We start from the raw sequence: 15,116 nt of genomic DNA, 5'->3' as shown, positions 1-15,116 counted from the left end.
TCAGATGATATTTTATGCCCAGGGGATGAAAGTAGATGGTCTTTAAGGTCCCTTCCGTCCCAAAACATTCCATGATTTCCCCAACAGTACAGATGCTCAGCCATGTAAGAAACTTTAATTTCAACATTTCCCGGTCCAAAAAAAACCCCAGTGACTTTGGAAGTGCCTCAATAATATAGAGCATAATAAATATCTTCATAGTGGTTAGGCTTATGACACAGTGTGGCAGGAACTGGAAATGCTTAAACCTTTGTTTACACCTTGGTTTTAGCTGAAAAATTCTGGCCACTGGTAGTTGAGCTTTGTAGGTAAAGCATGGTTAAGGTGAATTCGGGTCAAGTAAAGCCAGAAAAAGCAAATGAAATTCTGTGTGCCCATAGGAGACGCCCTGGGCTGGCAGCTGGCGCCAGAAACAGCAGTAGGGACCCAGCTGCCTGAGCGAGGTTGGTGTAAGAGGTGAAGAGGGTGGATGGGTTGGGACTTGTCCCACAGGTAATTTTCCCTAAGACTCGTTGCAGAACCAGGGTCTGCCTGACCTTTTGTTCAGCTTTCCTGCAGCAGCACCAATATGTGACTCAGCACTGGTTTGATAATGGCTGTATATGTGAAATAAAGAGTGGGGAAACAGGGGGTGAACATTAGCAAACATTTTCTACGAGTTAAGGCTGTTATTCTCTGAAATGCTCTGCAAAAACACAATGGAAACCTCTCAGTGAGACACTTGAAGTTGAACAGAATGAAGTACAGAGAGTAGGGAATTACACTGCCCTAATGTTAACCTGCGCATGGCCTCAGATGGCTCAGCTATTACTAAATTCCAGTGATAATTCTGCTGATAATTGCTCCCTTTATTTCTAAACTGAATTATTGTAATTCATTATAGCCTTGTCTAACAGGTCAAATTACTGGGAAACTAAAGGAGATACAAAATGAGTTGCTGATAGTGCTCTTCTTTGGAGCCTCAGTTGTTTGATCAGTCATTTGACATTAATGTATGTATTTTTTTTTGGTTGCTGGTCATGTGTTACACTTTGATTTTTAGGTTGTTCTAACTTCCACTGCTCCTGGTCTAGGTTGCTGTGAACTGACCACTCTTTATGTAGTTCTATGACAAATATCACAGCAAATAGATCCCGAAATGCTGTTTTGTGAGTCCTTGCTCCTGTAAATCTCACTTCCCAGAGGTGTTCTTCAGTTTCAGCTGAAGGAGTTTGTGAGTAGAGTAAGAATTAGTCATTCAAGCATGATCAGAGTAGATAAATGCTCATTAAAGCTTTGTGCTGTTGGTGGCTGTGTATAAATTTGACATAATACAGTTACAATCTCCCCAGAGCACCTCAACAAATGCTCAAGCTCCAGTGAAATCCAAGTATGTGCTCACAAACTTTGAATCAGAGCTATGGAACACACTCTGCCTAATTTGCACCAACCATTCATAGTGTGAACACTCTGAATTACCAAACAAGTGAACACCCAGGCAAAGGCTGTGGTTACCAAGATGTCTCACATTACCCTGGCTGTGATTTAGTGTTATTTATTTATTAGGCTCCACTATTTTCTGTAGCTCAGTTCACAAGAAAAACCTGAAATGTTGGAGTTACTATCTATCTTCCTGGCACCACGATATTAAATCTTTTCTAAGAGGGATTTTATTTTAATTATAAGGTATGTACTAAGGTTTCATTAATTTATATTGCAGAGCTAATTGTAGGTCCCTTTGCCTTATGTAAATTTTTTTAGCAACAGAAGTTCTTGAACCAATGCTTATTCTACTATGAGGACAAATTCTGCAGTAATTATACAGAAGGCAATGGATTAACTGGACTAGGTTTGCAAGTTTTCCTGCTAAACAGTTGCAGGACAGTTCTGCTTAGGTTGAAAAAAGTGTGTTTAAGGAATTCTGAAAAGAGAGGAACGCCAGCTTTCATGCTGAATATGGTATCAAGTAAACATGGCCACAAATTTGTAGAACTGAGCAAATTTGCTCTTGAGCTCTGGGAAATGTGGACTGGGCTGTTTGGGATCGGGGAGTTTATTGTGATTGTCTCCAAACTTGCAGTGGTTTTTGTTTTTAGGTTTTTGGGTTGCTCTCAAAATGGCCTAAACAAAACACTTGGTTCCGGAGATTTCCAGGCTTGGGTGAGTTGCAATTCTTTAGAACATCCCATATACATGGAGTGCTCTTTCAAATGTTATTGTTCTTTCCAAGACTGATTTATTTGCCTGTGCAATTTTTTTATCAGGGATGTAGAGATAAATCTGAATTTCAAAATAACCTGTAATTTGGGCCAGTTGTGGGTTTCTGGTGGGAGCCTGGCTGTGTGTTTGTGTTCGTTAGTGGTGTTCGGTTCCCACAGCTTTGTTTTGTGCTGGACTTGACCAGCAATTCAACGGTCTTTTCGTTTCTAAAAGCACCCTCTTAGGTGTTTAGAGCTGGAAATGCAAAACTCGATGTATGGGATGCTTTTGGAGACTTGTTCCAAGTCACATTTCGAGTTTGTGGCAGTGCTGGGTTTGCAGGATGAGCTCATGAATCTCAGAGTGAAATCTGGATTAGCAAGATCTACCCAGCCCGAGAAGAAAATGTTTGCACAAACATCTGCGAAGGGAAACTGATGACTTTCACAAGATCTTAAATAGATTGTACTGAATCAATTATCGCAGTCCTGTAGTTAACTACAGCTGAGACTGTAACTGGGACCCAGCGAGCTAAAAAGGAGCCTCCATCCTCCCCGAGCCAGCGGGAGCTGAGCCAAGCTGGGCTCGGCTGGAAGCCTTTCTTTGTGGATCTTGCTGGCTGTCAGTGTGAAAGGTGGATGGAGGCTAAAAATGGCTCAGGAGCATGGCTGGTATATGCAGGGAATAGCAATGAGAACGGAGTGAAATCAGAGACGGAGCCCTGGACGTTGTGGAAAGCATCCAAGGGGGTGGAAAATGCGCAAGCAAACAGGTTATGTGTGGCTGCTGCACGGGGAAATGGCAGAAGGGAGCAAAGGGAAGCGGGGTAGAAAAAAAACCCAAAACCAAAGGACAAGTGAGGGAGAGATGTTCTGAGAGACATGAAGGGATTTTCACGGAAAGGTTCTTCCCCCAGAGGGTGCTGGGCACTGCCCAGGCTCCCCAGGGAATGGGCACGGCCCCGAGGCTGCCAGAGCTCCAGGAGCGTTTGGACAGCGCTGCCAGGGATGCCCAGGGCGGGATTTTGGGGGTGTCCGTGTAGGGCCAGGAGCTGGATCGAGGATCCTGGTGGGTCCCTTCCAACTCGGGATATTCAATTCCATAGAGGGCGAGTCCTGCGGGGAGAGGGGTCAATGAAGGAAGCTCTTCTTGCAGGGGAGCACGGCGGGCAGCGGGTAACAGACAGCGGAGCGTGGAAGGGCTGAGAGCGGGCAGGAGCCCAGCTGAGGGGCGGCAGCCCCGCCATGAGGGACGGAGCCCCTCCACGAAGGCGGCCGATCGATGCCGGGCTGAGGGGCGGCACCTCCTCCATGACGGCGGGCAGGGGCCGAGCTGAGTGAGGGTCGGCAGCCCCGCCATGGGGGCGGTCGATGCCGGCCTAAGGGGCGGCAGCCCTGCCATAAGGACGGGCAGGGCTGGGCTGAGGGCGGCCGATCGATGCCGGGCTGAGGGGGCGGCATCCCCGCCATAAGGGCGGGCAGGGGCCAAGCTGAGTGACGGTTGGTAGCCCCGCCATGCGGGACGGGGTCCCGCCATGGGGACGGTCGATGCCGGGCTAAGGGGCAGCAGCCCCGCCGTGAGGGCGGGCAGGGCTGGGCTGAGGGCGGCCGATCGATGCCGGGCTGAGGGGCAGCAGCCCCGCCATGAGGGCGGGCAGCGGCCGAGCAGAGACATGGCGGCGCCGCCCGCCCGCCCTCCTCAGGGTGGCTCGCTCCCGCCCCGCGCTGACGTCACCCCCAGCTCTGCCGGCGCCATTTTGGACGCTCACCGCCGGGGGGGCCGGAGCGGGGCCGCCCCAGCCCCGCCGCGGCCGCGCCGCCGCCGCCGCCTCCATCCGCCGCCATCGCCGCCCGCCGCCGCCGCCCGCCCCGCGCCGCCCGCCCCGCCCGCGCCTCCCGTTCCGCCCGACCCGCCGCGGCCGCTATCGCCAGCACAACATGGCAGGTAAGGGCAGCCTGCCCCCCCTGCCCCGGCATGGCTCGGGGGGCTCTCCCCGCTGCCTCCCGGCCGCCTCTCCTATGCCGCCTCGCTTGCGCCTTGCCGGTTGTGGGCTGGTTTTTTTTTATCCTCCCTTGTGGGAATTCGTGCTTTGCTCCCACCCACCCCTCCTTCCCTCCCTTCTCGGGGGGAAAAAAAAAAAAAAAAGCCATGGAAGAAGCAAGGTGGAGGGGGAAGTGGTGTGTTTTGGAGTTGAGGAGCTTGCAGGCAGGGTGGGTCTGCTGCCTTTTCGTAGAATCGTGGAATGATTTGGGTGGGAAGGGACCTTAAAACCTATCCAGCTCCACTCCCTGCCATGGGCAGGGACACCTTCTGCTATCCCAGATTGCTCCAAGCCCTGTCCGACCTGGCCTTGGACACTTCCAGGGATCCAGGGGCAGTCACAGCTGCTCTGGGCAACCTGTGCCAGGGCCTGCCCACCCTCACAGGGAAGAATTCCTTCCCAATATCCGAGCTCAACCTAGTCTTTCAGTTTGAAGCCATTCCCCCTAGTCCTGTCACTACACGCTCTGGTGAAGAGTTTCCCCGTTGAGGCCTTGGGGTCGGTGGTTGTGGTTGTTTCTCAGGAGCCCTGCCGAGAGGTTCCAGGTGCAGGCGGTGTCCAGAGTGCAGTCGCACCCTTCAGTAGGGAGCAGCCTCTGAGCATCTGCAAATGCCAGTAAAATTTGGCACAGGGTGTAATTAGACAGCACAAGTCTCACTGTGTTTTCTTTCCCATTCCTTCCACTGCTTGCTCCCCATTTCGCATCCCGAAGTGCTCTTGGTAGGCTGAGAGAGTGTGTGTGCAGAAGGGATCTCTTCCCTCTTACTTTTCCTTGCGATTTCTTCGTTTGGAAATTTATTCATCCCCCCTCCTCTGCACATGAATTGTCTTTTCAGTGCTTTGCATGTGGAGGTGCAAAGCATGGGAGGCTTTGTGAGGCTTGTGCTTTGCCTTTCCCCCCTACACCATATGCACACGCTCCACCCTCCTCTTGCCATTTTAGTCGTGGGGGGAAAAAAGTGCCAACTTGTTTCAAGTAAATTGTATGAAAAAGAGGATTTTAGCTCGAAGTAGCAGGAGCAGTGATTCTTTCCAAGTTGTCTGCTTTAAGTGCTTCCATGGTGCTAGCTGCTAAAAGATAAATGAAGAGGTTGAAGAGAGTACAGAAAATGGGTTGTAGGATTTTTGGGAAATGGTGGGGGGCGAAGCATTTTGCCATCTCCTGCATAAATGGGTGCTGTTGCTTGCCTTCACCTTCTCAGGTTCTGCAGCTTGGATGTCTGTAATCCTTCAGGGAAGAATCTAAAGCAAGCAAAAAAATGCGAACTGTACTGTATTCCAGGACTTCTCATTCTGAGGTGCTTCGTCTTTTCTGGAAAGATTATTTTCAGGCTTCTGATTTCCTTCTCTTTGAGTTCCCCCCCACCTTAACCTGGGAAGAGTCTCTTCTGTGTTCTTTGTTATCCCCAAAGCCCTACCAGGGCTTGGGATTAATGTGTAAATGCCATCTGTTGCTCAGCCGGTTTGAGTTGTGTGGAGGAAAAGTTCCATTTTGACAGTGGCTTTTGGAAAAAAAGAGAGGAAAGAAAAAAAAAACCCCAACCAACCGAGGCAAGCCCATTTCTGTCTCTTCCTGTATGTCCTCAGCGCTGCAGTGATTTGCTCAGAATGAAATGCAAAAGAAATGGGTGGTGATTTTTGGTGTGTTTTTTGGTGGCAGGGTTCAAATGAATCACTGCCTTCCGCCGAGGCAGTAATGTTCCTGAAGTTTTCTCTCCGATCCGTTTTCTATGGTAGTAGAACTTGTTCCCCTCCGATTGCTTGTTTGCTTTTCTGCTCGGATTTGCTGCTTTTCTTTTCAGGCTGATAATCGCTTTCATTACTTCTGCGAAGTGACTCTAAAATTGTGGTAAAATTCTTTTTCTTTAGCCTTGACCGTGTAGGGTCTGCGCAGTGGGTTTGTGAAAGGAGGAAATGAATTGTGTGCTTGGTTTGTATTGGATAGGAAATTGAAATTTTCTAAAAATGCACAGCTCTGATAGTTTATATGTAAGTTGTTTGTATGTTGGGAGGGTTCTGACTGCTCAAGTAGGAAAAAGCTTCATGTGAAACACAGCCGCTTGTGCACTTGAATTTTAAATTTGTAGTTAATGGTGCTTAGTCCAGCGAGTTTTGGGTGAGAGAAGCTTTTACACTGCTTGTGCTTCCCTGTTTTTGACAAACGCTGCATTGAAGGTCGACAAAAACAATATCCAAAGGAAAAAGGTGGGGAGGGTGGTGTGTGATTGTGCCTCAGCACTGCTGAGGAAGTGGGCGTGCACAGGCTCTGAAATGTGCAATCTGGAACCATTGTGTGCTTGCGCTGCTGCTCTGGGGGGGCTCGTTTTTACTGAATTGTTTTCATTTTTTTAGGAGCTGGTGGAGGAAATGACATTCAGTGGTGTTTTTCTCAGGTGAAAGGCGCTGTAGATGATGATGTAGCAGAAGGTAAGAGTGGTATTTTTTACTGTTTTCTGACTTTTTAACCATTCCTTAGGCAGGGAGATGTGGATGCAATCAGTGAAATACCCCAGCGCTACTGTGTGCAAGTTGAGCAAAGCAAATGGACATCTCATGTGCATTGCCGTATCTAGTTTCAGGTTTAAACTGTGATTTGAAAGTACCATTCAGCACTCTCATAAAAAAGTTCAGGCTTCTTAACTGTTTTTGCTGAAATTGTTTTCTAAGATTAAGATTTTTCTGCCACTCGGCTTTTGATTTCTACTTTTTCTTAATCTGCAAAATGGGGAATGTGATACTTGCGTTCCACAAGGAGGTGTTGTGAGAATTAATTAATACTTGTACTCTTTGAAGATCTAAGTACTAGATAAAGTAGTTGTCCCAATCTTTCCAGCTCCTATTAACAAGAGGAGGAAGAAATCTGAATATTTGTGCATGCCCACTTAGTATGTAAAGAGCGGGTTTGGGTTTGAAATAATCCTGGAAATTGTCTAAAACTTTTCCAAGCTGACAGTGACAAGTGTCATGTTACACTAAGATGGCTGCCTCTGACTGTCACTGCAAAAACTGTACTGTTTTTTTTTTCCTTGGATTTGGGATTGTTGGAAGAATGGTGCTTTTCTCTGTGCTGGAGAGCAGAATCTCTTCCATGATTGTTCTTGAGGAAAAGTCCCCTGACTTCTGAATTTCTTTGGCCATAAAGTCCTGTTTGCACAAAGCACCCTTTAAGATCGTGAGTTAAAAGTTTTCTTTTGCCAGCAGTTGGCCGTGTCACTTATGTAATTCCTGGAGTTTTTTCTTTTTTTGCATATCTCGAATGCTCTGACTTACAAGTGAGATTTATGTTATATTTAGAAAAGCAGTAACTACAGTTGCCATTATTTCCCTGCTTGACATGTGGTTCAGATTAGCTTCCAAAGGCCAAAAGAAAAGATCAGTACAAACATAACTGAGTTGTTTTTATTTATTAGCTGCAGCATGTGGCAGACGATGCACTGTGTAAGGCTTCTGTTGTTTGCAAGTTGAAATATGTTTTATTGAAATGAGAAAGCTGTAACAATTTTGAGTTTAATTTTAAATTCTTCAGGAAGTAGGTTTTAAAGCTTGAACTCTAAAGTGCTGTAAAATGTGGTATAACTTTTTCCCTGACAGATACAAAATTCTGTAACCTTTGTTTTATTTACTATTAAACTAAATCCTTAATTAAGTACAAGTATTGAAGAAGTTGTGGTGAAGTTGTGGTGCTTGCAAATAATTCTTAATTAAAATAGACATGTTGATATGCTTGTAGTAGCAATGAACTTATATATAGGTATAGAAAAGTAGCCTTTGCAGGGATCTGGAAATGCAGAAGTGAGGAAATAGGAAGGAAGGACAGACTGAGCTGTTTTAAGTGTTGCACTTGGTGTTACGAAAGGTGCCTTGCTGGCCTTGTGCCTCCTGCCAGGCTGGGAGCTGCATCAAGCACTGCTGGAATCCTGGGGTGGAGTTCAGGGAAGCTTTTGAGGGAATTAACTGGCTTCCATTTTAGCTAGCCAGGCAGGTGGGTTTCCAAAACATTGTAAGAATGTCAATTTTTTGTTTTATGGACAATGTAGCCTCTGTGACCCAAAGAGTGAAGAGAAATTCTGTTTCATTGTTAGCTATACCTGACTTAGGATGAGTCTTGAGATACAAAGTGTAATATACTGCAAGATGTTGTGAAACTGAGCTGTCTAGAGAGAGGTCCCAAGTGTTACTGATGTTATACTTGGTTGTAATTAGTTTGTTGTGCTGAAATTCTCTCCTCTTCCCATGTATTTGGCTCCCACAATCCATACTGGAAGTTGATGAAAGCAGTTGTATATATTGATTTCTTGTTATGCATCATAATGTCTCGCTGTGACTCTCTTGGAAGGTTTATGTATCAAGGTGGTTGCATTTTTCCATTTCTTAGCAGTATTTCTGGCTTGAAGGGTCACTTTAATGACATGGAGCCTTGTGTGGTTCTTGCACCAACTGGAGCAGCAGCTTCTGGTCTTTTGGAATACCCAACGACAAATTGACAGTGGGCCCAAGTGCAGTCTGAGGACTTTTTTTGTTTCCTGCCTTTCCATATGCTTTCTTGGGGCAGGCCCATGGTGAAGGCCCAAGGAAATCTTACTGTCTGAAGCTTCAATGACTCTTTAACCACTGTGGTCTGCCAGAGAACAGGTCTGGACTCCAGTCATGCCTGTGGTGAGCACAGTACCAATTTGTGTACAGGAGTACAAGGCAGTGGAGATCTGATTTTTAAATGGCTGCAGAGCTCAAATTCTAAATACCAGTTTGTTGTGGAATGCTGAAACTTCGCTAAAAGTGAAGAAAAGAAACCTGGAAAAAATGGGAGTTTCACTTTCTGTTTTCTTCCTGTTGGTAACCCAGTGTTGCAATATTTACATTGGAAAGCTGTCTTAAACTAAGCTAAAGCAGTGATAACCAGGAAAACTACATCATTTAATTGCATTAATCAGTGGGATACAAACCCAATGGTTTCCCTGCAGTGTTGTCTATAAAACAGGCCAGTGGAGAATAACATTTTGGACACTTTTAATACAGTAACAGTTGAAGCAACTTCTAAAAGCCTGTCAAGAATGCTATTATGTAGCTTCCAGTATATTTAAGGTCAGACCTGACCTCCAGACGTCCCATCACATGGTAACCTATAGTTCTTTAGATACTTGGGCCAGGCTAGCTGGTTGTTACAAAATGGATATTTGGTGGCTTTGGTGGCTGAAACGTGAACTCTGATACACAGATTTTTCTGGCTTTCCAAGCACTGTGTGATGGATGGATGTGACAGGGGAAGTTGTCACTAAAGCTTGGGGAAAGATGGCACTAAACTTGTATCTGGGGCCTGCCTGAGTCACTGCTGTGGCGAAGCTTTTCTACTAAGAATGTGAATGTGAGGAGCAGAAGTAGCCTCTCTTCCCTTGGTATGTATGGAATTTATCCTTGCTTATAAACTGTGGCCTGGCCATGTCAGATCACAGTTAAGCACAGAAATCAGGTTATGAATTGAAATCTCAGTGTCAGCTTCATTATAACTCAGGTCCTTAATTTTAACTGATGGCAGAAGTTTTCCTTCTAGTGATTTAGCAGCCCATTTATGAGGGCAAAGGTTGTTGTAGTTTGTGCTTCCTCTGTTTCTGAAATAGTTTTCCTCCCTTCTTAGTTTCATATTTGTCTTGCTGGAGCCCAGTCTTACAACATATCTGTGTTCAACTTGTTCTGTGTGCTCTGGAGAGGGAGGGTTAGACAGGACTTCTGGGGTGGAGAACAGGGAGTGCTTGTTTGTGATAAGTTCAGTGATCAGGTTATCAAAAGTGTCTGTAATGCACAGATTTCTTTCTTCTGTGCCATCACGGTTTCAGTGCAAGGGAGACTTAATTGTCCAGAAATACTCCAGTGTTTTCTTAGTGGAAGTTTCCTTTATGGGAATGATTATAGAAAAGGATTACAAAGATTTTTCAGCATCAGTTTTGTTGGTTTTACTTTTGCTGTTTTTCAAAATGTGGCACAGTAGCAACTGCAGTTGGGAGCAACTAAGAATTGTGAGTTTAAACTGCCTCTGAAAACTACACACTTGCTTAATGGAGTGAATTTGTACTTCAGAACAAATTAAGTCAAATTTGTTTTAATTGCTCAGCAGAAGGAGAATAGTCAAGCTGCTCTATCTCAATGTTCTTTCAGGTGTAATTGAAAGATATGTAAAAGTCTGATAGTCCAGGTCCAAGGCTGGGAGCCAGGAACTTAAGTCCTAAGCTTTAACCCTGAGTGATTACTGCTCATCTTTGACATGTTGCTTAACTGTTTCATGCCCAAATTGAAAGAAGCACCTCAAAAAAGCACCTGAATATCAGCTGTGGGTGTTAATTACTGACTTTATTTTAATGCTTAACCATTCTGTGATGCTTTGTGAATTATCTGTGATTTGCTTCATGTCTCCTCTTAGAGCCAAACGTGGCTGTGTCTGTTTTAGGTTGAAAATGATGAACAGATAAAATTCTGTTCCCAGCGTGTGTGTGGTAAAAGATTGGAACAAAATTGGGTGTTTCCTTTGTTCAGGAGTGCTATCTGTGTTTGGTTCTAGGTGTGTTATGTCTGTCAAGTGTAGTTTGATACTTATTTGTGACAGATTTCAGAATTGCAGAGCAGCAATGAGGACTGATGTTGCTTCAGCAATGGTAGTTTGTCTTGAATGCATGAAAAGTGTTATTTCTGAGTAAAGAGAAGACAGGAATAAGGACGGCTATAAAAAAGCAGTTTATTACAATCTGGGCTTTTTTTTTTTTTTTTTAATGAGGATTGATGGAAAGGGAGGGGAGAAAAACTCTCAGAGAAAAAGAGTGACAGTGAGGTTGCAATAATATTGCTGAGGAAAGATTGGGGTATAGTTGTGGGAGGGAAGCTAATTTGGGCTTTTGAGGGCTGTGGTTATGTTCTCTATGCTCATGAGGTAACTTGATTTACAAGGAGCAAGGCCTAGTAATATGTTTGTTTTGAAGAGGTAGTTTGAAATATGCTGTAGATGGGGGAAAAAAAAAGACCCAGGGTTATAGTCCTGTTCTGTATTCCTGAGTCTGCTTCTGTATTTGAGCTCTTCAGCTGTTCAGAGAATGACTGACTATCTAGAGAAATAGGCTACTGTGTTCTAGGAACTGCTGCTCTGGATGGACTAGAGTGTGCATTTAAAGTGTGCAGTCCCCCAAAACAAAGAGCATTTAGCAGACTGATAAATAGGCAGTGGCTGTTCAGCTCCCCAGAAGTAATTCAGTCCTCTTTCTTGCATGGGTTTGGAAGCTGGGGCACTTCAGCTTGTCGGTCAGGGATTGTTCCCTCCCTTCTGTGAGGCTTTGCTGTTCTTGGAATCTCTGTCTTAAATTAAAAATTAGTTGTAAAACGGCTTTGGTGTTGGAAATGCAGTGCTGGAGTGATCAAGCCATCAGACTCCACAGTACACACCAATACAAGTTGGGCTGTCAGCAGCAATCCTGGTGGGTTACAACTCTGGATCAGCTTTGTGAAACTTTTTAGATTTTAATTTTAAAGGTGCTACCTAAATGCTTCTGGTTTGGCTATTTCTACTCTAGGAATGGGGTTCTGTGGTAGCTGTAGCTTCATGGAATGTATTTTGGAAGATTTAAAATGACAGTGGATGCAGAGCTGAAGGAAGAGTTAAGAGCTGGGTGTTCCAAGCTGTACTGTCTGCTTTCCCCCCTTCTTTCTGTTCTCCCTAACTTGCCTATTTAGGCCACAGCTACATGTTTGGCAGCATTTCTGCTTAAAGAGGCACTCCTTCCCATTCTGCTGGCACGAGTGTTCACCTAGGTGCACAGTGAACTTGTTGGGAAAGCTGATCCAGCTGAAAAATTGGTAAAATTGTGTTTTTTCACTGGATTATTTTTCAGCTGAATTGAACCTTGATGTGGTTCTCAGAGCTCTGCATGTGCTTATGCCAGCAGAGTGTGGAGAGTGATCGAGTGGCTCAGAGGAACAACAGGAGCTCTGGAAGAGGATTGGTTTCTTTGTAGGACTTTATGTACAGGCAACACAAGACCCTGATTGATCTCTGAGTGCTGTGCTACCATGAAGGGTAAAATCAGCTGCTAAAAAGGACTTTAAACCTTTGCTGTTCAAGATCCATACTTTGAACATGTGCTATCTGCAGGCCCGCAATAAAATCCCTGTTACAGTATCAGAATTATTTTGTGATGGATTTTTTTTATGGTACCCATGGGAGTGGGTTTTCTGCTGTGTCCACACAAGCAGTCTGTGGAAATGAGATTTGTTCAGTGTTGTTTCGAGGTCTGTTAGTAAAACCAGCTTGTTCATATCTGCAGTTCAGTTTCTTTGAAGTTGTTGTAGGAAATAATACCACTTAAATGGGAGGTGGATTATTACTGATTGCTTTACTGTAAAGCACTTTAAAAAGATAATCTGACAAATGGTAATCTTCTCTTATCATGTCTTATCAGTCTTAATATGATTTGAAAAATGGATCCCTTCTTCGGGGTTTCGTCTTCACCTAAACTGATGTATTGTCTCACATTTAAGTGTTGCAGAATTAGGCCACCTTTGTTTTAGCTGCTGGTAAAGTGTGCGTGCAATTAAATCTGCTCTGTGTGTGCCTCTTGCAGCAAAAACATCAATTACTGATGGTACCGAGTTAAGGCTCCAGTTTGTCCTTTCATCTGTAGGAAGCACTGTGCTCCCACAATAATTGCATTATGTAAGATGTTTTAATAACTTCCTTAAGGGTATTTTTCAGGCCTTTTTCCCTGGTTTCAATGCTCTGTAGTATGCAGCACCATAACTGTGTCTACAGTATTTTTAGTATGGAGTGAAAAGTTTAGCTGAACAAGTTAGTGTTCAGTAATCATGTAAAACTGAGGTTTGCACTTTCAAAGAAATGATTGAAAGGAGTAAAAAGCCTTGGCTTAGGTTGATGTTTAGGTTGTTAATGTGAACAGAGGCAGCAGTTACCCTGTTCCAATGAAAATGAAAACAGATAAATACAGGAGGTATTTATTGATCCCAAACCATTTTGGAGTAATCTTTCAAGAAGCAGTGGTAGTTCTTACAGTCAAAATAAGAATGCCAGGACAGTTTTCCAGACTTTAAACTTGAGTGGAACACATGTAATTATAGTTTTGTTATATTGCCACAGCTCAGTCATGTTCTTGCAACATACACCTGCTTTTGTATGGTCCAGATGCTGCTTTTGTAGGGTCAGTGTGTCAGTAAACTGGAAATAGATAGGCCATTGCCTTCTTCTATGCCTTTGAAAATGGGGAAAGCATAAAAAAGAGTCTTAAGAGGTGAAGTATTGATACCTTCTGTGTGTGCACTTACTAATAATTTTATATAGCAGGATTTCCTTAATTGAAAATAGTGGTGTTCACTTTCTGGCTTCCCACTCAGGCCTGCTGTGGGACACTGCTCTGGGCAGCAGGCAGTATTCCATGAGGGTGCTCTTGTCTGGGTCTTTAGTGACTGGAAGGTTTTGGGTTGTTAATTTGCCTTTAAAATGAAGTACCACCACCAGGTTCTGCTACTGTGAGCTGATATTACTGAAAACAATTATTTGAGGCTTCTCTGCACGACTGTAATTCAGTGAGATAAACAGAAATGGCTGGAAGCTTCTCCCTTCCCTCTTCTAACTTACCACTCTTTTGTCAGGCACTGGAGGAGAAGCTATTAATTTGGTCAGCCATTCTTTATCAAAATATATTTTCCTCTCAGTGATCCACAAGTGATAGCACCATGAAGAGAGCCAGCATATTTAGGTCACATATGAAGCCCCTGAGGCAGTTCTGCTTGCATCTAATTTTGGAAGAAAATTTTAGGGTCAGGAAAAAGAGGGTTTAAAAGAGTTGTATTGTAAGAAAGATTGATTTTCCCAAGTATATAGAATGCATTTTGTGTGGAAGTGTTTCCCTTTGCATTTTCAATTGCAGTTCTTAAATTAATGCTCTGGGAATAATGTGATCTCCAAACACACACAGTTGGCTCTCTGTTTTTGAGAACCTGAGAAAAGATAATTGCATATATTCAGGAACAGTTAAGGTAATTGAGATTTCATATTGTAGTTGCTTATTTAAAATACTGAGCAATTTCTAGTGTATTCTTGTTTGTTTAATGCCCTTTTTTTCCCCTTTTTTTCCCTTTTTTTTCCTGATGACTGTAAAAAGTATTTCAGTGACCATTCTTTGATCCTTAAAAGTAGTGATTTTAGCTGGCCTTTATGCTGTTAAATGATGATTTGAAAACTCATGAACTGTGTTTGTGTATAGTGCCTACAAATACAGTTTGAAGGTCTTGCTTTATTTTCACATAACTTAGAAGTGAATTGGTTCAGTGGACAAGAGCTACATACAGAAATAAAGCTTCAGCTTTGGCTTTCATAAAAATATATGACTCTCAAAGATACTTATTTGAGAATTCCTGGACTATTTTCCAGTGGCATTGCATAACAAACCCCTGACTTTTCTGGTACTGCTCTTGGTGCATTTTGTAGGGAATAATATATAGGAATATTGGAGATAATAATGAAAAACTTGGATTGTTTTTTAATAATTACCCAGTTTCACTTATTTTGAAGTGTGACCTTGGTGTGGGAAGAGGAATTAGAATTCAAATTACATCCCAGCCTGCCTGTACTTAAATTGTCACTTAAGTAGTTGCTGCTCCTGAGAGAAATGGTCCTTCCTGGTGCCTCTGCCAGTCACTGCTTTGAGCTGAGCCAGGTGATCCCTGAGCTCCAGGGCAGTCACTTGGGGAAACCGACCCAAATGAAAATTACATGTCGTGGGTTCATTTTGGATTAATTTTATTCCTCATCAGCTTCTCCAGATTTAATTTGTCTAACTCTTAGCAACGTTTGTGGTGGGATAGGTGGTGGTTCTACAGGAATGGGATGAGAGGTGAAAGGATGGAT

General features: G+C 43.9%; 1 protein-coding gene across 2 annotated transcripts in view; it reads left to right on the top strand.

The window, feature by feature from the left end:
• The first annotated feature begins 4,040 nt into the window (after positions 1–4,040).
• Positions 4,041–15,116, top strand: part of PPP2R2A (protein phosphatase 2 regulatory subunit Balpha) — a 36,200-nt gene continuing 25,124 nt past the window's right edge. The window contains exons 1-2 of one of the 2 annotated variants that reach the window (XM_032091993.1): positions 4,041–4,122; positions 6,572–6,646. In XM_032091993.1, coding sequence (XP_031947884.1) covers positions 4,116–4,122; positions 6,572–6,646 — 82 coding nt within the window. In that variant the 5' untranslated portion in view covers positions 4,041–4,115. Of the gene's footprint in view, positions 4,123–5,900; positions 5,953–6,571; positions 6,647–15,116 lie in introns of those variants that run through there. The other variant, XM_032091992.1, reaches the window with a different exon arrangement.

The sequence above is a fragment of the Corvus moneduloides genome, chromosome 27, assembly GCF_009650955.1.
Source record: "Corvus moneduloides isolate bCorMon1 chromosome 27, bCorMon1.pri, whole genome shotgun sequence".
In the NCBI taxonomy this organism is placed as follows: Eukaryota; Metazoa; Chordata; class Aves; order Passeriformes; family Corvidae; genus Corvus; species Corvus moneduloides.
The sequence above is the reverse complement of the archived record's forward strand: the minus strand, read 5'-3'. Positions and strand labels throughout refer to the sequence as shown.